Below are 27,870 nucleotides of genomic sequence, written 5' to 3' on the forward strand. Positions count from 1 at the left end.
TTTTAGGAAATAAAAGCCACTAGACTTACCTGACCTCATGTGAGGCGTTACCTACATTAGTTGAGACACTTTTGGAGACGAGAGCTACCGTCACGTTTTTCCTACATTTTTCCAAACAAAAAAATAATAATTGTAGTAAATTCAGACCCAGATGAACTAAAAAAAAATCTGATAACAGCAAGCATGATTTAAAAACAAAATACAGAAGTAATTTACATTTTTTCAGACCACTATACGAGCAGAAATTATTTTTTTTATTTCTTGCGATTGCCTAGTTGATTATAGCTATTTGAAAAAGGACATTTTTGTTCCGTTTGTTTTTATTATATTTTCAAAACAGCTGTACTTATATTACATCTCCATTTACAAATGAAGTATTTCATTTGTATGTTTTAAAAACCATACCACATAAAATTTAGCTTTTACCACGTGGCTGAAAGATGAGAGCGTCAAACAATTTTAAAATTCATTTACTTTGATTTTGAAGAAATCTACTTGAAATTCTTGGATCATACGTATAGAAATACAAAAAAATAATAAATAATGACACTTCTAGCAAAAACAATGTTTGGCATGCAGAAAAAAAAGCTGCTAAGTTGTACTTGGAATCAACTAAGTAAATTAAAGCTGCGGCTACATACAGCACATCAGATATATTTAAGTGGCTACTTCTGACGTGACATTTGGCAAAAACGCGTCTGTACATAATTATTTTATACAAAGAGTTTATACAGTAAAAATATTCAGTAAAACCGAAGTACGTGGGCATGGAGTCCAGCATTTCTTCTATCAATTCACAAGAACGTCCGTTTTTTTTTTTGTTTGTTTTTTTGTTTATCATCCTGCATAGGAAATAGAAAATGCTTCATAGAGGTAAGTGTAGTGTGGGAATCAGGGGATTCAGAGGTTTGAAGTAAAGTCCATCAGCTCATCAGAAGTTTCTCCTGCAGGCGTTGAGATCCGAGGGCGAACCGTCAGATCTCCGTCAGAATGACCTTGAAGGCGTCGGCGCTGTTCTCGATGCTGAGGATGAACGTGTCTTCGTTGGAGTAGTGCTCGACGATGTTGTCGTCCATGTTCACCAGGATTCTGCCCCCAAAAACATAAATAATAGAAATAATTTAGTCCTGAATCCAAAATTTTGATCTTAAGTTGCTTTTTTTTTTGTAGGTAAGTCGTGAACTTTTTCAAAGAATTTTACATAATAGGAGATTCTGCAAGCCTTATTTTGAAAGGTAATTTCTCTCATTACAGGCTTAATAAAATCCATCATGCTTATGGAGGGCAGATCCTGCCAAAATTGGCAGCAAATTTAGAAATAAAAAAATGGCTTGATAAAGTAATAAATGTACCAAATACTGTACTTAAAAAATAACTTCCTCAACTCATTTTGATTTTATTTCACATTATGACATACATTAATGTTTCATTTTTAATTGTTTTGACATTATTGCCATTATTTTTTTTATTAGTTTCCTTTATATTTCAATATTTATTTGTACCTTTTCCCCATATTCTGTATATTTTATTTACTGTCACTTATTATTCTTTTTTTTAAACATACTTTGATATATTACCTCCTGTAATATTTCATTCTCTCCTTTTATTTAAAAATGTTGTTATTTTTCCCATGTTTTCTTTGTTTTTTCTATTATGGAACAATTTATTTATTTCTACATTTATTGTAAATTTTGGCAGTATCCATCTTTTGATAAAGATTTTATTTTGAAGAGATTACTGTTTCAAACCTATTAGGGGTTTTCTCAAAATTATAAGTCAAAACACGACCAAAATTGTTACCTTTGGTTGTGTTTGAGCATTAATTTAAGCCTAAATCGGTCAATTTCTGGACCTAAAACAGTTCTACTTTGGTACCAGCTCACCCTTTTTTACTTTTCTTGTACACTTTGGCTATCCTCTCTGTGGGCACGCCATACTTCTCTGATATCTGTTGAGGAAAACCACAAAGGAGTGCGTGAAAACGAGCTCTCCTGGAAATATATTCTGTGTTTGACGCCTGCAGACAGAAAGGCAGTGCTCACAGCGTCCATCAGTCCTCTGAGGGTTGGAGACTTCAGCATCAGAGCATCGAACACTTCATCCGTCTCCTTCCTGACGTACAGCAGCACTACAAAGCGAAAACAGAAAGGAAGCCAATACAACCTGACTGGTAATGTCACAGTTTCCAGATTTTCTCTTATTTTTCATGAAGCCTCCAGGATCTCAAAGTTTCTTTACTTGCACAATAAGAAGAGCAGAATCACAAATAACCTTGGGCTGTTATTTTTGACATTTTCCACACATAATTATTAAATATCACCCAGACCAGCACTTCTTCTGGAACAAGCTGTGCTTGAAGAGGATTTTTGGCGTATTTTGCCAAGGATCAACATTGAGTACCATGTTTTATTCCCATGGAGCTCTGGAGAAAATAAGGATGTGTGAAGTTCAGGAACAGCTGCTTCGTTCCTCGTGGGAACACGCTGCTGCTGTAAATTGTGCTGACTCAAAATAAAAGCGTTTGCTATTCCTTACGTCCAAGTAAACACACTGGATTTAGCAAATGCTCAAATAATTTTATATTACTTGCCAGATGTGACGGACAGCAGACCACCTATTGCTTTTACTCTAATTGGTTAAAACAAACAAAAACAAACCCGATACAGATTAAAACAGCATTTTTTTTTTTTTTAAATTGTAAACATGGGGGGTGGAGGGGAACATAAGAAAAGCAAGGATGGCTGGAAAACGGGCCTCTTCCAGAGTTAATATCCAGACCTGGAAAATACTCAAATGAAATTCCAGACTTTTCCAAATTTTGCAGGAACCCTGTTAGTAGGACAGCATGTCTCGTGCTTGTGAGCACAGTTTGACGTCGGCTGTGTTACCTCGTTTGTGCGTCTCCTCCCGGCTCTGTTTGTGCGGTGACGGGCACAGGTCTTCATCAGATGGCCTGAACATCCTCTTCACCAACACGCTCCTCAAAAAAAAAAAAAAGAAGAAGAAGAAGAAGACATTATAATCCCGAGAGCTGCTGGCTTTGTTGTTGCTGTGAGGCGTGGTTTCCTGTTTTCCTGCTGACGCACACTCACCCTTCTCTGTCAATCTCTTCTGCGTTGAACGTAAACACCTAGGCACAAATTAAGAGTTAGAGGTGAAACTCAAAGCGTTATGCAAAATGTTTTAATATTTCATGTAAAATCAGGATAATAAAACTGTTAGCTACTGTAGGTAATCTGTTTCTACTTGAAGCTGCAGCCACAGTAGCAGTAATGTGACAGAAACTTTTGTTTTGGTTTTGCTTCCAAGAAAGTTGAAAGTTTGTGTCAGTAGCACCAAAACATTTTTTTTTTTGGGAAGGAATATTCAACAAGAGCACTTGGAAACAAAATGTTAAGAAATGTCAGAGGATTTCTTCTTTTTTTTTTTCCACAGAATTGGACATTTTACCAAATGTAGTGGCTCATAAAACTACGCATCAGTTTTTTTCCCCATTGTTGCATTGCAAGCTTAAACTTTGATGCATTTTGTTGGGATTTTAGGCGACAGATCAACACAAAGAAAGCCAGAATTTTGAATTGAAAGAAAAGCAGGAGACAATTTCTACAAACAGATCTCCTATATATTTTTTATTTTAAAATGGCATACTTTTCTACTTTTTTCTAGACTCTTGTCTAGCCTCCATCTCAAAATGTAGCGAGCTGAGATTTCCCATATCTCGAATGGATTATTCTAAAACAAATACTGATTCTTTTAATTTTTATCACTTTTATTCTGTTTGTAAAAATTCTGTTTTGGTGGGCATTTATCCAGTTTAACAGAGTCACTTTGAAACCCAAATATAAAGTTGCTTTGAGGACAAAACAAGCAGTGAAATTGTATATTTCTGGTATTAAATCACTGTAGGTTCTCAAAACACAAAAAGGATCAAATGTTGAAATCAATTATTTGATTTGACAAATCCAAGATGAAAGACGTTATTCAAACATAAAACAACTCAAAAATGTCTGCACATTCAGAAATGAAAACTTTTGCATTTTAGAAAATGTATCGAGGGAGAAAGTGTGGAAAATCCATCATGTTTCCACGCTAACTTATCCAGATCTGGAATATGATTAAAGCCATTTCTAGACTTTTCTAGATTGCATCCGAATGCTTGCTGCAGGAACACTTGAAGTATAGAAAAACAACTTTCTAATTTTTTTTAGCTTGTGGTTTCCCTATTCCTCTCCTTCACAGTAGGTGAAGCTCCCAGTTTTTGAAACATTTTACTGTTACAAATCTGAAAAGCCAAATTTCAGCTAGGAGGTTTTGTTGAACAGGGCGTCTACCTGTCCAGCCCTCTGCAGGTTACCAAAGTGAACATCGGGGATGAAGAGGACCGGCTGGGCCTCCAAGTCCGTTAAGGTCTTGAAGAAAGTGACGTCGGACTTTTTGGGAATAGTTATGACCCCGACACCGCCATCTTTCCCTAAACAGAAGAAAAACGAAGGACTTCACTCAAAATAATTTACCCAGTCTTTGTTTACTATTAAAACGAATACAAGTATATTTATAGCCGTAAACTGCAAAAAGAGCACTCTATTTCTGCTTACATGATACAAATCATTTCAATTACTCTTTATTTTTTGTTTAATTTTTATTTAAAATTTGCTATACCTTTCGACTTCTTGCGCAGTAATTTCCTCTCTTCATCTCTTATTTTTCTCTCAGCTCCCTGGAGAAAAAAACATAGTCAGGCGGTAAAAACGATTCAAGTCTGCAAGAGTAGCTAAAAAAAACATGCTATTTATGCGCAGGTTTGCTTTGACCACTAGAGGGAAGACTGAGGTCAGGATTCAGCCTCTTTGCTCTGAAAACTGCAGATAATGATGCACCCATAGTGGCCAAACAAACAAAAAGAAACGCTAAAGACAAATCCTAACAACCGTTTCTGGTGTCAGCAGAGATACTTTGAACATTTTCCAAGTGAACTGTTAATCTGTTTTTCATGACATAAATGTAATTGCATAATCCACAATAACAGGAGATATTGAAGTCAGAACTGAGCAGCACTGACTTTTCTATGCAACCCTCACCTTTTCCAGGCAAAGTTGCATAATTACAAGGACTGACGTAAAAGTAAATCACACAAAAAATCAACTAGATGGTGAAAAATTCCTAAAGCGTTTTTCCTGATGGGGGAAAAAAAAAATCATCATTACGGTAGCTGAATACCTGAGTTAGGCAGATAAAATTTTAAACTTTATTGCAAATATTCCTTTAAAATAGTAAAAAAAAAAAAAAAGAGTGACAAATAATGTGCAGATACATAAAATAAAGACATTCACAAGTCAGGTTTGGCAGCATTCATAGCTTCTTGTTCTGTAGAAAAAACCTGCGCATGTTATACTGCAGGTTGTTAGTTTTTCTCTCCTCTACAGGATTTTGCTGCAGTTACTGTTGTCACCACTAGAGTCCAGCAAACTACAGGTCTGCAGCATCCTCCATGTTTACCTGCACTACATCTTCAAAGTGTGTGAAAACACTTAAAATTTTGTTGCATCTCACACATTTGAGAGTCTGTTGATTTATTTACAAAAAATAAAATAAAATAAAATTAGCACGGTGAATAATAAAAATTATAAATAGGTAAATAGTTATAAATAAAGTCAGATTTTATTGCGGTTGTGTAAACACACACTGAAAAAAAGTTAAATCCAGCTTTCGATTTGAGTATATTTATTAAGTAGGAAAATATCTAAGCTTTGTGCCATTTATTATCCATAATTGTTTATGTAGGGAATAAATTCAGCTCTGGAAAAAATGAAGAGCCCACTGCAGTGAACCCCATTGAAAACCTGATAGTTACTCCATCAAATATTGATTTCTGAACTCTTCCTGAGTCTAAACATTAGTATTGTTGTTTCTAAATCAATATCAACTTGTTTTCTTTGCATTATTTGAGGTCTGAAAGCACTGCATCGTTTCTGTTATTTAGACCATTTCTCATTTTCTGCAAATAAATACTACATTTTTGCTTGGAATGTCAGAGACATTTTGTCATTAGTTCATATAATAAAAGAATAATGTTCATTTTACTCAAACATATACTTATAAAGAGTAAAATCAGAGAAACTGATCATTTGAAATGGTCTCTTACATTTTTCAAGAGATGTATCACAAGATACAGGATTTTTTTTTCTTGGCCACTGTTCAAAGTGGTAAAAATATTTTTATGTTAATGGTAATTAAAATCAGACATATGCGTATTGTTGTTTAAAAATCAGAAAACGGCTGTGAGAACATAGCAACCCACCTAAACTTGCACTTGATTAACAAACCATATTGCAATAACTCACAGAAAGAAGGACGGTTAGATACATTTTACATTTTATATGTTACCACCAAAAAAATCAGCATCTTTATCAGGGTTTACAGCTTTTATAATAAAGCAGGATTGAGTGACATGTTCCTGCAGATGTTAACAACAGTGCAGAAAGTGTTTGGTCACCTTGTCACAGAAGACCTTGATCTGCGAGTACGCCCTGTGGAGCGGCTTGTTGCTGCGGTTGTTGTAGCTGTACGTGTCGATCTGGATCATCAGAGGAAGACCCTTCACCCCCTTCTGGGAGGAGAAGTCTGTGCTCAGACAGTTGACGGTGATGAAGATCTAAAGACGACAGAGTAAGATGAGCAGATCCGGCTTCAACACTCACTCACATAAAACCTACTTAAGGCAGGAAGTGATCTTTGTCAGGAACATGCAGCCTCCTGCTTCAAACCTTCATCTGCTCTGTTCTACAAAAATCTTCATAGCTCTCTTTTGTTTCACTCTCCAAAGCCACGCAAACCAAATTCCTTTCAATTTGTCGTGGTTTTGCTTCGCAGGAATCTCAGGAGATAAAAATCAAAACATGATAAACGCAATCCAGAAGGTAAGCAAGCTGCCACTCCATTCAGTAAAGTCTGAATGTCTCTAATCTTCTTGTCAAAAGGTCTACATTTAAGTCAGATTAGACAAATGACATTTGTGAACATCAATTTTCATGTATTTTCTTTTAGATTTAACTCTGAACTTTGACTAGACCACTTTGATACATAATTATGCTATGATCTAAGTCGTCTATTCCATCTCTGGCTGCATGTTTAGGGTCTTTGGTCCACTAGAAGGTGATATACAACCCCAATCTTAAGTCTTTTGCAGCTTATAGCAGGTTATCTCCACAGAATAATGTTGCCACCACCTTGGAGACGGAGACAGAATCTCCAAACTACCATGTGGATCTCAGCAGCTCCTCCAGTTTCACCATGCGTAGCTTTGAGGTTGTCAGACTCTTTTTTCAATTTCAATGCCCTGCGAGCCGCTCAAAAATGTGAATATTTATGTAAAAAAAAAAACGTTATATGTTTTTGCCAAAATGCAAAACCATGTATCCTCTTCTTTTCACTTCAACATTTGTGTTAAATGAAATATTTAATCAACAAATAGCACTAGCAATTTGTCCTGAGTAAAAATCAACAACGTATGCCTCGGTGTGTAGATGGGGAACATTGTGTTCAGTGAACAGTTTTTGCTTTTAGTTACTGGAATCAACAGTCCACTGTCGCCACATGCTTGTTCAAAAAGAGAAATGCAACCAGCTGGGTTCCCTTAGACAGAAAACCTGGAGTAATAAACTGGGCTTTACCACAGCATTTTATTATCTAACTGGAATTTGTCTTTTTATCCGTCTGTATAATTAGATTAACTATATTCAATACATTGACAAGATGTTCTTGTTTTGTAAAGTGTGCTGGGATGAGATTTCTCTAAACAGACTCTGCACACAAATACAGCAACTCAGAAATAGTAAGAAGCATTGGCTTTGATTTCTTTCAATCGTCTTTGCCTGCGCTTTTGCAATAAAAAAAAAGTCTCTTGACACACAGTGCACATAAACAGACCAAACGCACACATCGAGTCCCTCAGAAATGAGGGCAAAACAAACAAGAGAGGGTGGGGACAGGTGCTGGTATGTGTTGGCTCTTGGGGGCACTGAAGTTTAAACACTGACGGAGCTGCATTTAAGGAGTGGTCACAAAGGAGTGGGCTTCACAGAAACACAGAGAACAAACAGAGCAAATGTAGGCGGCTCTGCCCATCGGTTTTATGACACCCACCTGAAAACGTGCCAGCTAGAGGGAAGATACTGCTTTCGGTGCTCAGATCTTGACTGATTGCAGCATTATAGGATTTAATATTAAATATGACAGTAAGCTCTTAAGCATTTGCGGTGTCTACGGGTCAGACGGTTGCATCAAACCGGTTAATTTGTCAAGTAAGAGCATTTGTTTGCCAACATCTGAATCAGCACAAAATAAATAATAAAAAAAAAAAAAAAACCTGTCAAGCTACTTTTTCACATCCACAACACACCTCTAGTGAGAGTAAATAGAGTAAACTGGTTTCTGGGAAAATTACTATGACATTTAATTCCTGCATGCAAAGCAAAAAAGAACGGGAAAAAAAATACAGTAACATAACTCCTCTGTACCTTGGCCTCTTCATTCACATCCCAGGTGAAGGAGATGGCATTGTAGGCGATTTCTTCAATATTCCCGATTGTGTTGAAGCTCTCCTTGTAATCAGCTGTTTAATAAAAACAGTACATAGTTTATTTCTTGCAAATACAAATTTCAAATTTATTCCCAGCTATCAGGCATCGACCCAACAAATTGGTCAGTAAAAGCAAAAACTGGTAGCTATTGTTAAGATAAGCAATCATGTGGCACGCTTCAGTTTTAGGACATAAGGCCTTATCTGCTTGAGTAAACAGAGAGTCTGGCTTCAAAGGGCCTGAGAAGATGCAAAGAAAGGCTATTCAACTGGGGCATAAAAGGGCAGCCAGATCAGTGCTTCGGTTTGCTTTAGGTTGACCTCTGACCACAAGTATGGGAGATAAAAATTGGGACCATAATAAGAATGCTCTTTGGCCAAGCACCCAATCAAAGGAACATGCTAAAGAAACATACAAACCTACAAATAGATAAATATATGTGCGTAAATAAAAGCAGGACTGCTTTTGGGAGGGACTCGCTTTCATTTTCAGAGCCTCTTCAGCTGTTATATGAAATGTTAGATCTCTCTGTTAAGATACAGTAAGCTTAAACTCTAAGCTAGCTGGCTAGTTAATCCTGAGCTATATAAGGTAAAGCTGAAGATACTGAATTCTCGCTAAGATTGCAAGCTGACATAAAATAAGCTCGAGCTCCAGATAAGCTCGCTATCTTTTTTAGTGCATAACATAGTCAAAGTTTTAGATAAATAACTTAGCTATCTTATTATAAATTTAAGTATAGCCTAGCTAGCTAGGCTATCTAAAGTTTAACATCTGCTTCAATTCTATAAAGGTTTGTTAGTGTAAGATGAAATTGCTTTCTAGATAAGTTAGCTAGAAATAGATAAGTCTAAAATCTTGATGAGTCAGCTAAGAGAAGTTAACCTTCAACTCAAGAAAAGATAGACTCGCTAACTAGCTTACCAAGAGTAAGACAAGCTTAAACTCTACGTCAGCTAGCTAGCATAAACTAAGCTATGTATAAGCTATCCAGTAGGCTTACTTAGATAGTGTCAACTAGAGTGAACTTATCTTAGCTTAATTTCTAGAAAAGAAAGCCGGATAGATATACGGACAGACAGGTAAGGTTTCATATATTTGATTCACAAATACTTTTCAGTAAGGTCTACATTGACAGTGACTACAAGGTATCCAAAACAAGCCCTGGGCATCATCCTTTTTATATATTGTTGTTTTTTTAACCAACTTTGGTCTCATTTGTACAAACGACATAGTTCTACAACTCTTGTGGTTCCTTCACATGCAACTTTGCAAACTTGCGCCACTCTGCTATTTTCCTTTTGGAGAGAAGGCTAATATTTGAAATGCTAATTTTGAAATAAATTTAAAAAATACACACCAATGTTAATCTGAATACACAAACAGAAGAAAACCTTTAGAATAAATAATAATCAATTAACCTCAATACTGCTGATTGCGGGATGACTCCGTTAAGATTTGTTTTTACTGTTTGACAACAACTTAGTTTAATGTGACCATTGTCCAAGTGTCTATTAGTGAGGTCCTCCATTAGCCTAACCGCCATCGCATGAACACTTCCTGGTCTCTGAGCAGGTGCACAAAGCAGCAGGGCAGGTTGTAGCACGCCTTCCTGTGCGAACACCCCCGAGTAAATAACCTCATTCAAATGACCCATTCTCTGAAGCAGCCCCGGGGTACGATGCGCCTTGTCTCAACCTCTATTCATACCAGCTTTTCTTTAATTTCCATCCAGCTAGAACTCCCTTTTACAGTATTGCCGTGCACAGGTGGTCTCTTAGGGAACAATGTTTCGAAAACTTTGTGTGCAGTTATGTGTGAATATGTTTCCGCAACCGCATCTGTTGATATAATGGAAAAATATTTATGCCCTATGGGTTGTGCTGTTGATGTGTCTGATCTGTGTCTGTTCCTCACACATGAACATAAAAACAGACTCATTATACTTGCAAAAACATTAAAAAGAACACCTGAGGGATTTGTTCTAAAAAAAAAAGAGCGATTACACTTCCTCATAGTAGTTGTATGGTGAATATCTGGAGGGAGGCTAGAGACATAATTTCATGCTTTAGTAAGATCAACAAGCTAATTAAAAGGCAACAGGGTTCAAAAGTTTTACAATTGTTATTTATAAGTTAACAAAACCTCTTAATTATATAACCTAACAACAGAAACACGTGATCTAAGCATAACCTGAGTCAATAACAAAGAGTTGCACTTTTCATGTCTTTGGAGATCACACCGACAGATTACTTTAGTTTGGCTTTATTTCTTCAAGAACGCTCTCATGCATCAAAAGTCAACCTCAGACTAATCTTAAACTCCATTATAGTGAGGAATCTCACTTATCTATGCCAAAACATGCATTTTATTTTCTCTTCTACACTTACTTGATGAAGGAAAAACTGTTATCTTTGAGGTGAACCACTGACAATTTTGGATATACTACAAAGAAATGTTTTGGAGTTTTTTGGAGAGCAGAGATTTACAGTTGCCCACTTGTGGGCAATTACCTAAGAAATGGGTATTTCTGTAGCTGTCGAGACAAGACTTTTTACAGCCACTTCAGAAAGAACCCCGATGCATAAATTTACCTAAGATGTCCACTGTTGGACTTGGAAAGCTTATTAAACTCATTAAGAGATTAATAGACCTCATGGAGTTGTTTGTTTTTTTTACTGCATTTACATGGTAAGTTACATTTCTACATATTCTACAAAGTGTTGCCCATGGAAATCTTTCACAATTTGCTGATTATTCTGTTTTCTTTGTGCATAAGTACGGTGAAACCATCTCTTTCAAAAAACACTGCATAAATAAACATATTTACTTTTTACGTATGACCCTGACTAATATTTTTTGAATCACTGCATAAACTTTAATACCTCCATAGTTCACCACTTTGAAACTGCAATGTCGGCTAATCACCAAAAACAATTAGGATTCTCATACTGGGACAATTATTTACTCTGACAAGTTAAGTTGTGATCTGTCCAAGAATTTTGGTGCAACTAAACCCTGCGGACAAACACCACCATAACAGGAGTCTGGCATGAGATCTTAGTTTCAGTTTTTCACTTAAATTCATGTTTCGTTGCCATGAAAGGCTTTAAATGTACCTGCAGATCTAAAGACGCGTGTGAATTGAAGGCTGATTGTGACTCACCTTGGTTGGTGTAAACATGAGAATTAAGATGAAAATCTACACTGAAGAAAAAATTACTTTCAACAGACCAGGACCAGTTGAGGTAACAGTGTGGCTAACATTCCTCTCCCTGTCCCAACAAGCTGCATGGAGGTGTGTATGTGTCTGTTCGTCTGCATCCAGACCCAAAGTCTCCCACATACCTCCGAATCTTTGCCTACCCAGCAGGCCCAAGCTTGTCACCCAAATTGCCTCAGAGCGTCTCACATGCATCCACTCAACAAGGCGTAGAAAAGACGGTTAAGATTCAAATGCTCCAGCAGAGCTTAAAGGGAAAGCAAATGTCACAGAGCGGAGATTGAGCGCCTTTCAGATCGGTGCATGTACGCCCGTGGGAAGTGGTGTGAAAAGGAAAGTTTGACTTGTCATGTTTGGAACAGACGAGCATTAAGATCAATCACCTGGGTAATGTCGGGAAGATTAGAGGGTTTATGCTGCAACACATTCACGTTAAAACATTTATTGGTGCGAGTGTGTGTGTGCATTGTACTGTAGGTCAACCTGATCCACTGTCTGATGGTGGATGATGGCGGGCAGCTGGGTGGAGGCTAGTTGGCCTTCAGTTTCGTATTGCTTTATTTACTTACTGAGCGCATTCCAGGACTTCTGACAATATAAATGTGTCACTCTGCCTCTCAGTGAGCACATCAGGCAGGGTTTTAAAATGTTTAAACAGCTAGAGCCTAAAGATCTTTTAATTCGATGTCATATGTTTTTTCCAAATATAGTGGCGCTAAAGTAAAACTGCTTGTCAGATGGCTGGATAGAGCATTGCTACACTTTTCACATTCCTACTTAGGGTGTGATGGGTTAGTTTGATGGATTATCTATTTGTGTTGCTCTATAACAACATTTCGAGAATCAGTTTTTATGACATCATGGACATTTGAATACAAATCATTCACAAATTTGGGTTTTATGATATGTGTTTTTATTTCTCCAATGAAGCACCTCAGCTAAACCAAGTTTAAGAATCTTGTTTCCAGTTTTAAACGCAGAACTAAAAAAAATGATTGGAAGGATAAGAGAAAAGCAATTAAATTTATTTTGATGTAAAAAATCAAAAATAAAGTTCACAACATCATGTAAAAACACCGTTTTTTTCCAGATTTGTAGCTTTTTAATATTCAAGTTCCCATTCCTTTATGCCTTTCCAGACATCTCAGTATTGCATATTGACAATAATAAAAGGAACTATATTCTGTGCAAAAAGCACTTAAGTTGTTGAGCTACAATCAAAACCATTTTTAAACATTTCGCTTCAAATTTTACAAAAAATCTTACCGATGTCGAGGACCCGCTGTTTGGCCGTGTGTTGCCGCGAATGCCAGTACTTCCAGTATTTGAGCTGCTCGTCTCGGTTCTTGTCCTCGCTGAACACCACCATGATTACACTCTGAGAAGCAGAACAAGGGAAGAATATGCCTAAATAAATGATCACTCTGAGATAATGTCAGACTTTAGTTGTTACTCATGGCATTACGACACCTTGGCATCCATCGCGGATAAGAGCTTTATGAGTCAGGTTGCTGTTTAGTTGGAAGAAAGCATTCATGGGCTACAACAATCTGATGATGACAAAGTCAAAACGCTACAATTTAATGGGCTGTTCACACATAAAGGCTAATTTAAACCAGCTCCGCAGTGTAAATAAGAGGTTATATCCTCACGCTAATGTCAAGTTGTCATGCCAACTATGTATCACCATCCACATAATAGTCTGAAAGGCACCTGAAGCCTTTTATTTTAATGACAGATGTCATGTTGTAGCTCATTTCTATCACTTCAAATAGAGTGGTGATATTTACTTTTATTTGTGGTGTCTTTTATACGCCAGCTGCACCGGTACATGCTTCAGGAAAGATTAATATGTTTTCCATCTAGAGCCCACACTAGGCTAAAATTATGAGTGAAAAAATTACGATATAAACAAAAATGCCTTATTAACACAGTTTGAGTGAACATTATCCAAAAAGCAGAGAAAGACAGTAAACTATCTTTGACCTGATTTGCGTTCTTTATTCAACATGTTTGGAGTTCCTGTCTTATTTACTATATTAACTGTTAATGCTGTTAATCAAAAACCATAATCTAATTAATGAGCCATAGAATTTGATACAGTTAAGTCCAAAATTACTCATACCTTTGGTAGATTTAGGTTTAAAATAATATTTTAGTCATACCAACATGTTTTTTCTTTCTCACTGGAAGTAAGATTAACTTTTTTAATCAGCCCTATCAAAGTCTCATATTGATTCTGTCATGCCAGTTCGGTATTATTATAGTATTATTATTTATGGCAGAAAAAACACTAAATAAAAAACCTTACTAGACATGGACCTCTTTTCAAAAATTGAAATAGCCACCTGGATAGTTGAAGAATTTGTTAAGTTAAGATAATGTTGGTACCCAGTACCATCACATACAGTATGTTCATCCAGACACACATATACAAATATGATCAGTTTCTCTGACTTTACTTTTTAAAGGTAAATGTTTGAGTAACATGAACATTGTTCTTTTATTCTATGAACTACTGACAACATGTCTCCGAAATTCCAAGCGAACATTTGGTATTTATTTGCAGAAAATGAGAAATGGTCAAAATAATGAAGAAGATGCAGTGCTTTCAGACCTCAAATAATGCAAAGAAAAGAAGTTCATATTCACTTAGAAACAACAATACTAAATGTTTTAACTCAGGAAGAGTTCAGAAATCATTGGTGGAATAACCATGAGGTTTTCAATGAGGCTCAGTGCAGTGGGCTCTTAATTTCTTACAGCCAATATTGAGATACATTTTCATTAAAGAATTGTCTTAGTCCATCTGCAGCACACATCTGGCTTTCTGTTTTCTGGATCTCAACGATACATCTCACTATATTCCTCAACTGCCTACAAATCTTGTGTGAGAGTTTCTGAGCAATTGTGCCGAAGACAACTGCCTGCAGCAAGAGAAAAGATAAAAGCTGAAAAGCTGCAAGCTCTGAACATAAAAGGAGCTTAAATATTCAAAAGAGTTGAACAGAGCAAGCAAAGCAAAACCCTTTGATGCCAGTTATCTCCTGCAGATACAGAGGGAAAAGGACAGTCTTTTTTAAAAAACAAAAACGTGACATTAGAGATAATGTCAATTAATTAGTGTATGAAAAACTTCATGGAGACATGAGAAGGAAATGAGCCACTCACCCGGACTTTGCTGATGGGGTGACGGAGGCGCTTGTTGGCACTGAGCTCGCTGAGCGTCACGGCGTAAAACTGGCCTTTATTTAGGTAAGTCATGGGTCCCTCGCCTTGTTTCTGGCGCAGCGAGCGAGTGGCGTCCAACGTATACTGAAAACTGCCACTGCAAACACACATCAAGAAAGATTTGTGATGATAAATAACAAGGCAGGATGAAGGGGTAGCAACAACTCAGCTGAATCATGCGTGCCTTTATGGATCATTTTCAGAGTTGCAGGTTTAAATACTGGTTGCAACACTTTACTTATACATTTGTCTGTTCTACAATAGGAGGGTGCAGGGACTTACGCTCCCTCCTGATGAAATAAGAAGTCGTCTGCAGCGAGAGAGGAAGGTGAGTGGTACTTCTGTTCAAAATGCAGGCAAACAAAGAAAAACACACAGAAAGAGGAAATCAGTCCTGAAAAATTCAGTCAGCTTGAGAGGAACTCATCAAACAATGCAGCAAATGAAACAAAAACAGAAACTCCTTCACAGAGGTTTTCTCATGAACAGACCTGAGAGCAACAGAGGCAAAAGGAAACAGATAATTAATGTATCTAATGTTAAATATCTACCTACATGTACAGATTCACACTTATACCAATCATCCGCCTGTTTTTTTCCTGCATTTCTTTTGAATGGCTAATTTATTTCACCTTTTGCATCAGTTTCCAACGTGACGTTTTTGATACAGCTCACAGTAAAATGAACACTATAGATTTTCATCATTAAGTTGTTATAGATTGATATCAAGGTTTTGGGATTTCAATTAAATCATCAGACTAGACTTTACCACATGCAACATCTTTGCAATTTTTCTCTATGTACTGCTACCAAAAGTATACTGTGGTGCAAAAAGCTAAAACAAATATTTTTTGATATATCTTTTCTCAGCTCCAGAGACGCTTTGTAGCAGGAGAAAATACCGAAGTGATTGGAGTTTTTTTTCCAGCTGTTTGAAACAGAGTGTAGTGCAGTGCTGCTCCTCCCACACCTGTTTCTGGCGCTTACACAACAGACAAATTTGGCTATTTGAAAACACTTATATTATGTGTGTTAATTAGAAAAAGAGCAACCTTATTAAGGTAACACTGTTTCGAAAATACTTTTTACAAGATGCATAACAGATTGGGTAAGGATACGTTTGCGGTATCAATATATACCAACTTAAAAACAAAATATGTTACTTCAAAACGGATAACATTTTATATTGCAGTTTAAAGTCATTTTTATTAGATGCCAGTGGAAACTATAGAAATGCCACCATCACTTCTACAAAAATGTATATTTTAATCTTCAAGCAACTAGAAAATACTGCTGTCTTTGCCAGGTATATTCATTCTGTATGTATTAAAATCAAAAAAGAAAAATAAATCTTAGAAATATCAATATGACTACAACAGTACCAATGGATATATATATTTTTAGCAGCAGTATGAAAGAGAATTAAAACATTTTTGTTTTTAATTCAGGTATAAATACATTGATCTTGTGAAACCATACAGTCTTACGATGTCATATCGGCTCATCCTGAGTATCTACAGTTCTTAAAGCTGCAGTATTTGTTATACTTGTGTCTGTCTCACCCCGTCTGTCTCCTCCTCGTAAGGACTGTCAGGCGGACTCTGCTGGTCCTCTTTCACGTACGAGCTGTGGTTGACGGTGGTCACTTCGTAAGGACTCTGCTCGTAGACCACCCGCTCCTCTCCTTCCACCCGGTAGTGGAGTCCAGGTCCCGCCATGAAGACGGGCGCGTACACCTCGGCCTTGACCACGGCCACGGCTGGAGGGTCTCCGTCCGCTGGGGCCTCCCCCGTTGAGCTGCACAGTTTGGGATCCTGGTGGTCGGTGCCGAGAGAGAGATTGACCGGGACAGATTTTAGGACCTGGACACGGTTGTCCAGAGTTTCTGTGTCATTTTGGCTGGTGGGGTTGTTTGGCAACAATGGCCTGAGAAAAAAAACAAAACAAAAAAATCAAGGGTTAAAATTGGTTTATGGTGTTCTTTTCTTCTGAGTCAAGCAACAATAACAGAAACAAAATCATTAATTTTATTTTTTTTAAAAAGGGGGGGGGGGCACAATGTTTAAAAATTAAAGGTTTGTTGTAAATTTTATTGCCTGCAGCTGAAATATGGAGCAGGGTTTTTTTTTTTTTTTTTATGGCAAACCGCTCCCATTTTATACCTGTAACTTAAAAAAAAATCTCTTGTATTGTGACTGCAATGTTTTTCTTCCTCTTTTGTTCTTTGTGGAGATGGAATAAATCACTTACATCATCTTATATCATATGACTTTACATTGTCATATGCACAGAAACAGTAACACCAACTCACCTAAAAACGACAGTGGTCTTTAGAGCCAAATAGGGCCGACTCTACTGAACTTGTTCACCGTGGAAAATGATGCTCTCTTACCAGCTTCAGACACGTTTTACAAGGTCTTTTGCTTTAGTTTTGGGTGGCTGTGCACATTTTGCACTGAAACACATTCTGGGATTTTTTTACGACGCTTAAGCAATAATTGATTTTACCTTGACAACACACTTCAAACACACAGCATTGTGTTTGAAGCGTTGCCTTAAAATCCATCCACAAATGTTTCTCCATTTAACTAACATGTCTCATTATTCTGGCATTTAGCAGATTTGATTTGGAAACCCTAAGTGGAAAAAAAAGACTGGAAAATTTTGTACTTAATGAATAAACTTAGTCTGGGGGTTTGAATGGATCGAATTCATGCACAGCTTTCCTAATCTAGTCACTAAAGCCACCTTCACCAGTCACACTCAAGCTCACATTTCAATATGAAGATCAGTATGCAACATGGGGTAAAGGGTGTTGCCCAGAGGAATACTGACATGTTGTAAAAGGAAGCTAAAATCAAACAATCAACTTTCCAAATGCAAGCTCACTGCTCTACCCACTGAGTCACAGTCACACCTCAACAAGCGCAATAAGACTAAACTGTGACCACTTATTTTAAAATGATGAACATAAATAACGCAATCCTTTTGGTTAACAATAAGCCACAATGCAAAAGCAGAAAATTACAAAAATGGAAACTTTTGTAAAAATTACTCGATGCGTAGTCAATGTTTTTCCTGCTGTTTAGGAATGAATGGATGTTTACGTTCAGTCCTCCGTGTCTGAGTAATTTACCAAGAAAAAGAAGGCGAAGAAAAGAGCAGCAGGTGAAACTAATAAGCACATGTCTATTCAAAGGGCAAATTTTGATTGATTTAGCAGCAGAGGTTAATTTAGCGCCTTTGTGAATTTTAGTTAATAATATAGGTTTATATTTATACCTAGTGAAGCAAAGCTAACATGTCAAAAAATGACAAATAAATAAAACCTGGTAATATGATGTCTCTGTCACCAATCTATAAGGTATTTTTTTTATTATAAAATGTATTAAAAAGTTCAACTAAAACTTTTTAAGTAAAGAATGACATGTTACCATGTCATAAACAATAAAGATGATCACAGATGACAAAAGACTTTCAATATTTTTCAACTTTTTCAGTGCAGGTAGCAGGATTTGGTACTTCGTATTTGTCTCAGAACAAATGTCAGGCTTTTAAGTCAAAAAGAAAACTCACTGATTTGTGACATTTTTTCTGTAATTTGGCTAAAATCTTTAAGATCTATTTGTTCTTAGAAAAACAGAATGCTCTTGTATGAAGCTATTTTATATGTTACTCTGTTGCCTTGTACTTGTTTTATTATTACTGAGATCAAGGGTTTGACAGCAAATCCTTAGCTTTTGCGAAACTTAAATTTACTAACCTTTTCTCCGGGTCTTCAGGAATTTCAGCAACTTTGGGGATTGCCAAAACTCTCTTTTCTTTGGGCACCTGGAAGGAGGAGAACAGTCAACAGCAGAACATACTAACCGGTGGTGTGTGTTTCCTGCTAACAACAAGTTTACTTTCTGAAGGATTTTTAATTGCTTTGTATGATTTCTTCCCTAAGGAAAGAAACTCTTGCAAAAAGAATGCAATCAACTAATGATGAATAGTTTATGTTGCTTGAGGTTCAAGTTTAATTGCCTGAGTCAGTTCTGACTCTTATGATCTTCCCTTTTTGCCTTTAGTGGTAAAAGGGAAGCAAAGGTGAGAACGGAAAAAGATTGTCTTCAGACCGAAATCTTCCCATTGTATTGTTTTTATTATATTGATTGAATCTTTATCCATCTTAAAATGCTACCCATCCCAGATTAAATTCCCTCCAGGCTTCTCCTTGGATAGATACAGAAAACACAATGAAATGTGAAAGTGAAAAGTGAACAAAGGTCCACTTAGCGATCTGTAAATGTAGAAAATAGAAACTACTCCTGAACCAGTGGGACTGTGTTTTTTTTGCATCTGAACTGTCAACTTAACCACTGGAGGTTTCTTCCTGCTAGACGGGATTTGTTCCTATCCACTGTTGCCACAGGATGGATTTCTAGATTTGATTAAATCAGCTGAGCTTAGACGACTAAATGACATTATGAACTGATTTTGACTGTATTGCATTTTAGCCAAGATTAGACTGAAATGTATACAAGTTAATTTGAGTCTGTGTAAATACTTATATTATGATTTGGACCAGTATGTCTTAAAATGTCATTATGTGATTGGAGGTGATCCGAAACAACCCAACCAAATGTTGAAGTTTGAATGTTTTCAGGCAAAATCTGGGATCCATGAGCGAAAGGGTCACATTTTTATATTTTCTAGTCTAAAGAAAAGACAGGAATATACATTGTGTTGAGGGATTCTGCTCATAATGCCACAAACAGTTAGAAGATAAGCCAATACTTGAGAGGTACTTGTTGCTTTGGAGTATGTACCACTCCAGTTAAGCATCTATAATAAACACTATTTACTCAACTCGATTTATTCCTTTTTGCCTTAAAAGCAATGCAGTTTCTTTAAAGTAGAGGCATGTTTTTATGAAGTTGTCTGATGAATCTTATTGCAGTTTACCAGTCTGTCTACCTTTAAGGTTTGCTTGTATGTCACATGCCTTATTGTTCACTACAGACTTCTGCTTGCTGATGAGGTGTTTGGTGTTGTTGTTCTCCACTGTCGCCACGTGCTTGTTTTGGATTGGGAATTGCTGCAAAAATAATTCACTCACTGCACATACAACGTTTTACCAATTAGAATTAAATGATTTACCTGACTTTGTTTGAGTTGAATTGGACTTTGGAAAAATAATTTGACTACAGAAGTTGAATAAATTGGACTGGTTTGAATTTTTATCAATTTTGATTCTATATTACTGGATATTATAGAGATGTTTGTACTGCAAAGCACTTTGAGACGGCGTTTTTTGGTGAACTGAACTATACAAATCACTAAATCGATGTGCTAGGACACAGCCGTCACCATCCTCCACAGTGAGACCTGCACCTTGTAGTAGTCGTACAGCAGCCCCAGGGCATTGGCACTGTCCTCGTCCCCATTGATGCTCATCATGGCCTTGGTGGCAGCCGTCAGTGGGTTCTCCAGGTACGACCTCCACGCCTCATCCTCGCTGGTGTAAGCGCGCCGCACGGCGGGGAAAGAGCTCTCATTGGGAACGACCACCACCAAGCGCTTACTGGAAGAAGGTAAATCAAACAGCTTTTATTGATTCACTGCTGCTTTTAGCTTCGTTGTTTACTCTCCTTTTGATTTTACTGAAAGTCTTTATCTCAATGATCAATTTCACAAGAATTCAAATATTACCTTGTAATCTATAGCTGCCATTAGGTGTGTATGTATGCGTATGTATGTGTTTGCCTTGGCGCTCTTTAGTCCCACTTAAGTGGAGATCACAGAGTAGTCAAACACACACCGTGTTGCCACAACATCTCTCTGGGCTCAGCCAATCAGAGGGTAAAGCTCTGAGTGAGTCAACTTGAACTTGTACAATAAACAGTGACAACATTTGCACTTTCATTACTCTAATAGCTGCAGCACAAATAAAGATTAATCAGTAATGTACAATGACCGTGGAATTTGAGATTGTCTCAAAAAGAAAAGATTATTAACCAAAGGAAACACATCATCAATTTATATTTACTGCAGGAGAAAAATATTAAAAGCATTTACTTTGTATAACACCTTTACTTTTTGGATTATAAATTAACACTCCACAATTAGATTTTTCTTTCTTCGTTTCTCAGCGAATAAATTTTTTAAGTGATTTTAGATTGATCAGTTTTGTTGTTGTTTTTCCAGGTTCTCCATGACTGCAGTTACTGCTCTAGAACAACTAAACATTAGTGTAAAAAAACCCCAACCCAAAACTGATTACTATCTTTCAATTCCGCTGCGTTGGATTTTTGCAGAAACTGTTAACCACTGCCTGTCAAAATAGTGGCCGACACCTGCTGTCGCCACTGATGACAAACCCTGAAAAACTGAACAGAATAATAAAGGGAAAAAAAACAATAGAATATACACGTTTAATTAATTTGAACAATTTCACTATGAAGTGCCTAGAAAGAAAAAAAAGTACTATAATTGAAGTTTTATTGAAGTTACAAGCCATATTTAAAATAGATTTTTGTAAAGTATTATGTTATACTACTAACAGTTTAATAAATCATTAATAAGGCTCAAATTTCCGAATTTAAAGTAAACATTTTTTTATTATAACTACCTAAATTAAAGACGGAAATTCGGTTTCAGTTCCTAATCAGCAACCAAAAAATTATTTTATGAAGAATTTGCGAATAAAACACACAAAGAGTTAAAATATATATAAACTCAAGAAATATTTTAGAAGCAGTCAAAAGAAAAAAATATATATATTCGTGAATCTGAAGTAGGTTTATCGAGAAAAAAAAAAAAAAAAAAAAAGAAAATCCAGAAATAAAAAATTTGTCCTGCCACTTTGACGGGCTTTTTCATCAGTCAAAAATGGCGAATTCCGCTCTAATGAAAACCACGGCTCCAAGTATTTGCGCGAAAAGTTTCCTCCCGGACCTGAACTCGTCAGAACATGTGTGGAATAAATATCCACCGCAGGTGATGTTATGACCAGTGACTGAGCGCTTTATTTCGCCCCACAGCGCTCAAAGCTAGATCTGGAAAACAAGCGCCTCTTCGTCCAGAACCCATCTACGCTCCTCTCCTCGGGCTCGATCACTTACTTGTCTGTCTCCTGTGACATATTTTTTGCTTCCTCTACGGTTCTTCCTTGTGAAACTGGACTTTCAAGTCGGAGCAGCTAGCAGAGTGAGTTTGCCAGAAGTTGGGCTACAGGTAAGTCGACTTTTCTCGCCCCGCGTCTTTTCTCCCTGCCCCTCTCCGAGACGGTCTCTCCCCTCCCCGCTCCTGTCCTCCTCTACCTGTCAGGTAAAAAAAAAAAAAAAAAAAAAGTCCTTCCAACCTGGACCAATAGCTTTGCTTCGTCTCTTCTTCAGTTTGCAGGCATTTTAGAACAAACATCGACAAACATCCTGCTGCCATACGCTCTAATATTTGCCTTTTTAATGTCCGCTTTACACGAAATTCTTCCACTGGGAGGAATTGAAGGTGAGTTCCTGAGTCGGCTCCTGATTGGCTGATGCTGAGCGGAGCGGAGCTCTGATTGGCTATCAGGTAAGGGGGCGGGCGGGATAGCTCACCTGCAAGCACAATAAAAGACATTCTGGCTCAGTTTCTAGCTCTCTCTGTACAAACTACTTCAATTTCCTACGTGTAAATACCCCCCATTTGCACACGCGTAGGTAATTAGGTAAACAAGCACGTTTTATTCGTGTAAGTAAAAATGAGGTTGCTTCACAGCAAAAAGATTCAAATAGAAAACAATTCAAGTTAAATAAAAGAAAAAGAAAGGCTAAAATACAATCAAGAAAAAAAAAAACGGGTCCTGGAAAATTATCTTTCCTTAACAATGTATCTGTATTGTAGACCAAAAAGTCACGTTTGAAACAAGCAAAACCTAACAGGTGCAAATTGAGAAAGGGGTAAAGTTCAACTATTTTGATTTTGTTAAAGAATAAAATTGTATAATTGCCTGTGTTCATTAACAGAAATCCTAACGATAATAAGAAACGTTTTTTTATCTAATAAGATCAACTTACTTTGTTCCCATCTACCGACTTCACCTTTTAACCCTCAGGGTTTTTTTTTTGTTTTTTTTGAATGGCTGCCCTGTGTGATTTTTAGGCAGTTTCAGAGACGACCCGGGCAGGAGCCCTGTCATTAGCTTACACAATGCCATTGTCCTCCTGATGAAGCTGTTGTGTGAGGAGATCCCAGTGCTTGGGATTACCCTGACTGAGCAAACAGGGAACGAATGTGTGTCTGTGTGATGCAGTGAGGAACAACTGAGGAGAGGTTCAATTATTTCTAATTGCTTATGGTAAATTTAAGATTTCAGTCCTTTTCGATCTAAAATAAAGATCAAGTCAGGTGGTGATCCTTACTGGATTTAACGGGCATTTGATGATAATAATCCTCTACAAATGGTACAGAATTACACGATAATCTGAAATTCAGTCAAATTTAGCCATGCACTATTCGAACTGGTTTTAATGGAAAAATGTTTGCATGATAAAATGACAGATTTTTGCTTATGAATCCCTTCACCCTCTGTTGCATGGAAATACACAAAATGATATTTTACATTCAGTTTAACCGTCAGCAGGAGTTGTGCATGTTTGCATGCTCTGCAGATGATCACTATCCTCCCTTGTCCAATTTGCTTTCCAGAGCACCTGAGCTCTTTATGTGTGTGTGTGTGTGTGTGTGTGTGTGTATTAGAGCGGGATTGCTAGATAAATACAGGTGGGGTTCTTTTCTTCCTGCGGCACCGAGCCAAAACGAGCTCAACAACACAGACAAAGAGAAGGAAACTGCGCCGTTCAACTTTTTGATTTTTATCTCTGCTCAACCTTATTTTGTATTTTTCTAGTTAAAACAGATTCAGTTTCCTTGTCAGGGACTTTGCTGGAAATTACTTATTAGAAACTAAACAGTTGGAAGGTAAATTGCTCTCAATAAAGATACAAAGACAACTATCCCGAAAATAACTGAAATATCTAGTTCCTGTTGGCAAACGTGCAGAAATGCAAGCTTCAAAGAGCTTGTAAAATGTATATTTAATTATTTGTTTGCTCATTTACTTTTATTTATATGTGCGTTGCTTGTGTTTTCGTAATAGAGTCTCACTTTTCAATCTCTGAATTCTATTTTGGTGTTTGGTTTTGAGGTGCCACTATAAGATTGTGAATATTCACCTGAGTTTAAGGCTTTCCTTATGGATTTTATGGATTTATTTTTGCTGAAACAACTTGACTTTTCTGAAAGCCTGCTAAGTAGGGAGATATTGTTAAATGTCGCAATAAGAAGTCACATTTGCATTTTGCCACAACTCATGTAGAGACCACAGAAAATATGAAAATATGTTAAAGAAGATGTTCTGTATGATAAGACCAAAGTGTAACCTTTTGGCCAACATTCAAAATGCAATGCGTAACAAAAAAAACGATGATGTTTTTAACATAAATAATCTGTGAAACATGGTGGTGGCTGCATCATGTTGAGGGGACGCACTTCTTCAGCAGGGACAGGGACGTTGGTCAGAGTTGGTGAGAAGATGGATTTATACAGGAATACAAAAACCTCTCACAGCACATTCATATGTCAGAATGGCCTAGTCAAATACCTGACATAAATATGATTAGGAATTTGAAGCAAGATTTGAAAATTGTTGTTCACAGATGCTCTACATCTATTCAGACTTTTTTTTTTTTTTTAGATAAATAGACAAAGATGTCCAAAGCTTTTGGACATACCATATATATATATATATATATATATATATATATATATATATATATATATATATATATATATATATATATATTATATGTACAGTACAGACCAAAAGTTTGGACACACCTTTTAATTCAATGAGTTTCGTTTATTTTCAAGACTATTGACATTGTAGATTCACACTGAAGGCATCAAAACTATGAATAACACATGTGGAAATATGCACTAAACAAAAAAGTGTAAAACAACTGAAAATACCCCTTATATTCTAGTTTCTTCAAAGTAGCAACCTTTTGCTGTGATTACTGCTTTGCACACACTCTGCATTTTCTTGATGAGCTTCAAGAGGTAGTCACCTGAAATGGTTTTCACTTCATAGGTCAACCTGCCCTGTCAGGTTAATAAGTGGGATTTCTTGCCTTATAAATGGTCATGAAAATAAAGAAAACCCATTGAATTAGAAAGGTGTGTCCAAACTTTTGGTCTGTACTGTATATACTATATAATTCATTTTATGTATGCTATTATGTTTAATTTTAAAACACAATTTGATATTTGAACGTTTTCTCAGCACCCCAACCTTGTTTTTGTTGATCACAAGTGTGCCCCCGACCCTTATTTTGAGAAACACTGCATATAATCCTATGCAGCATTAATGAGGAATGCTAACTTTTTCAGTGCATATAGATAATTAGTGGTGTAGTCCATCTTCTCTTCGTGTTATTTATTAATTGTTTTTTTTTAATTAACCGTTGGAAAAAAAAATTGAGATGACTTGAAAGTGTTTCCTTCTGCTCGGTTCGTCTGAGCTGGTCCTGAAGAATGAACTGAAGTGGCTGAGTCTGGTTTAGGTTTTCTTTCCCCCTTATTGGCTTAGCTGGTATGCATAAATACTGAGATGCATTGTTAACTGTTCTTTGGAAGGAGAAAAAAAAGAAAAGCAATGCTGTGCAAAATCAAAATACAGTTACGCTTTCCCCCTTATCTTCTGCTTTCCCTGCATCACCTACATTTCCAGGAATGTCCACCCGTCGTGTGGCGACAGGACAGCTGAACGAGGCAGAGGGTCCCCCGGACAAGCTGTTACAGGCAGAGTGAAGGGCCACGAGGCCTCCGACTACCTTCCCTCGAGTGGGAGTGTGTGAGTGTGAGGTTCGCTCCGTGACAGAGGTGAAAGGTGTATCCTACATACCAGGAGTTTTTTCATGGCGGGAGCAGCTTGTCTGGACTTGGCCAGGATTAGGTTTCTGCATCTGTGTGTTTCAGAAACTCACAGCTGAGGCGGAGACGTGTGTGATGTGTAGCGGCTGGGTGGAGAGTTCGCTCAGATGGAGGAAAATAAGAACCTGAGATGAAGATCAAGATATTTGATTATAAATAAACACCAAGAGAAGATCAGATGACTACAAGGATTCTCAGAAATAAAGTGGCCTTTCTGTCACTTCAGACATCTCTTATTTGGCTTAGCAACACCATCATAACTCAAGTTTTGTTCATTTCTTGCTAAAGTTTTATTTTTTTTAATAGTAAAAATACATTTTGTATGTATAAGCAATCTCGTGTAGTCATATAAATGTTTTTAAATAGTAATAATAAATAAATAAATTAGTGCTTTTTTGAAGCATTATGGTAGAAGTAAAAACTATTGTCATTTTAACATTACACATTCATCACATAGCAGATAATGCACCACCAGTAGGCTGAATACATTTGCAGGAGCAATCTACGACGGGATAGATGAAAGCATTTCACATGTTAGAATGGCCTAGTCAAAGTCTAGACCTAGGTCCAATTGAGAATCCTTCAAAAGACTTTAATACTTCTGTTCATGATACATTCTTGATCCAATCTGACTGGGGATCAACTATTTTTCCAAGAAGACATTTTAAAAATGATGTTTCATTTTTCTTCCACAACTTGATTATTCTCTGTATGGTGATTACACAAAATCTCAATCAAACCTATTGCAGTTTGTGATGGTAATGTGATCAAATGTGAAGTCACGTTTTATCACAAGGTGTGAGACTTTTTTTCACAACACATTATGCAGAACAAACAAGCTATTAACTTATAGCTTATTTGCAACATCTCAACAGAACCACACTTAAAAAAAAATCTCCAAAAATGTTATGTATTCTAAAATTGATGGTATACATCAAATTAGTTTTTAACATTATAGATGTGTTATTGACAAAAGACATCGATTTGTGTTGCCCCTGTCTGTTAGAATCAAATCCTGCTGACTTCAACCACAAACAGTCCCAGCTTGCAACCAAAATCAGAGCGCCACCGCTGCTGCTGTCGGTGAGCTGTCATCATCTTCACAATCAGCCTCTGTCCCACCGGCCCACGTCTGACTGACCTAAAACCTCACCTCTCCCTCTCTTTCACCGACTGTGAGTGTGTTGAGGTAAGGAATTAACTTTTTCTCCCCCTGGAGGCATGGTTCGCCCTCTCACTAATGACACCAAACCACTCAGTGGTCGTCCACGCAGATCCACAGGGTTTAATCGTTATTTTTGTTGAGTTTCTTCCCCTCCACGTGGGCGCACCGCTCATCACAACCCGACCTCTGAAGGCTTGCGTACAGCCCGACTGGTCGGCCGGCATTGTGGCATGTTGCGGCAGCAAACTGTGGCAAAACCTGTTGGTTTGGAAAAAAAAAAAAAAAAAAAGGGAAAGCGGGAGCACGAAAGAGAAAGAGAGAGAGAGGAAGTGGCTGATGGGGAAGATGAAATCCGACTTCCTCTTCCTTCAACAGCCTGCAGAGAAGCAGGGAGGTCACATTCAGCACTGTTTGGTGTCTCTGTGACCTTCTGTAAAACTCTCAAAACGGCTCCAACTTGGAATCGAAAAGAAGGTGGAGGGATTGATAAAGAATTTGGTTGTCTGCGGCAAGCCCCTGCTCATTCATAACCACAAAGGCCAGTCAGATAATATTCTCCTCCACCACTCAATAGCTGACACCTGCGAGATTTGTTTTCACACAGGCCCTAAGGCTGGACAACCCCACCCCAAACCTGTAAGCAAGCAAGTCCCTGCACAACATCCTGCAGGGTGGTGGTGGTGGAGGGGGAACCTGAGCAATGTGTGGCTTTT

The 27,870-nt window shown here is 37.3% G+C and overlaps 1 protein-coding gene and 1 long non-coding RNA gene across 2 annotated transcripts; one reads left to right on the forward strand and one right to left on the reverse strand.

Moving 5' to 3' along the window:
* Window positions 1–452: 452 nt before the first annotated feature.
* Window positions 453–22,381, reverse strand: grhl2b (grainyhead-like transcription factor 2b). Its single transcript, XM_028035603.1, has 16 exons — window positions 22,140–22,381; window positions 20,410–20,599; window positions 18,797–18,864; window positions 16,596–16,959; window positions 15,316–15,374; window positions 14,974–15,130; window positions 13,069–13,180; window positions 8,517–8,611; window positions 6,494–6,652; window positions 4,660–4,717; window positions 4,332–4,471; window positions 3,093–3,130; window positions 2,889–2,980; window positions 2,043–2,128; window positions 1,884–1,948; window positions 453–1,089 (listed from the first exon to the last, which is right to left on the reverse strand). Exons 1-16 carry the CDS (start codon window positions 22,157–22,159, stop codon window positions 975–977), a joined length of 1,818 nt encoding a protein of 605 aa, XP_027891404.1. The 5' UTR covers window positions 22,160–22,381; the 3' UTR covers window positions 453–974.
* Window positions 22,382–22,485: 104 nt separating this feature from the next.
* LOC114155636 (uncharacterized) lies at window positions 22,486–27,180 on the forward strand. Its single transcript, XR_003597798.1, has 3 exons — window positions 22,486–22,590; window positions 25,790–25,941; window positions 26,038–27,180. It is a non-coding gene; the product is annotated as an uncharacterized LOC114155636 (long non-coding RNA).
* Window positions 27,181–27,870: the final 690 nt, after the last annotated feature.

The sequence above is a fragment of the Xiphophorus couchianus genome, chromosome 13 (genome assembly GCF_001444195.1).
Source record: "Xiphophorus couchianus chromosome 13, X_couchianus-1.0, whole genome shotgun sequence".
NCBI classification, from domain to species: Eukaryota; Metazoa; Chordata; class Actinopteri; order Cyprinodontiformes; family Poeciliidae; genus Xiphophorus; species Xiphophorus couchianus.

What these genes read in the sequence shown, in the direction of transcription:
- grhl2b (XM_028035603.1), bottom strand. Translation starts at nt 22,159, where the DNA reads ATGTCACAGGAGACAGACAA. An exon ending in ATGTCACAGGAGACAGACAA is followed by an intron (nt 20,600 to 22,139) that starts GTAAGTGATCGA and finishes ACCTTCTTCCAG; the next exon opens with TAAGCGCTTGGTGGTGGTCG. An exon ending in GAAGAGATTGACAGAGAAGG is followed by an intron (nt 2,981 to 3,092) that starts GTGAGTGTGCGT and finishes TTTTTTTTTGAG; the next exon opens with GAGCGTGTTGGTGAAGAGGA.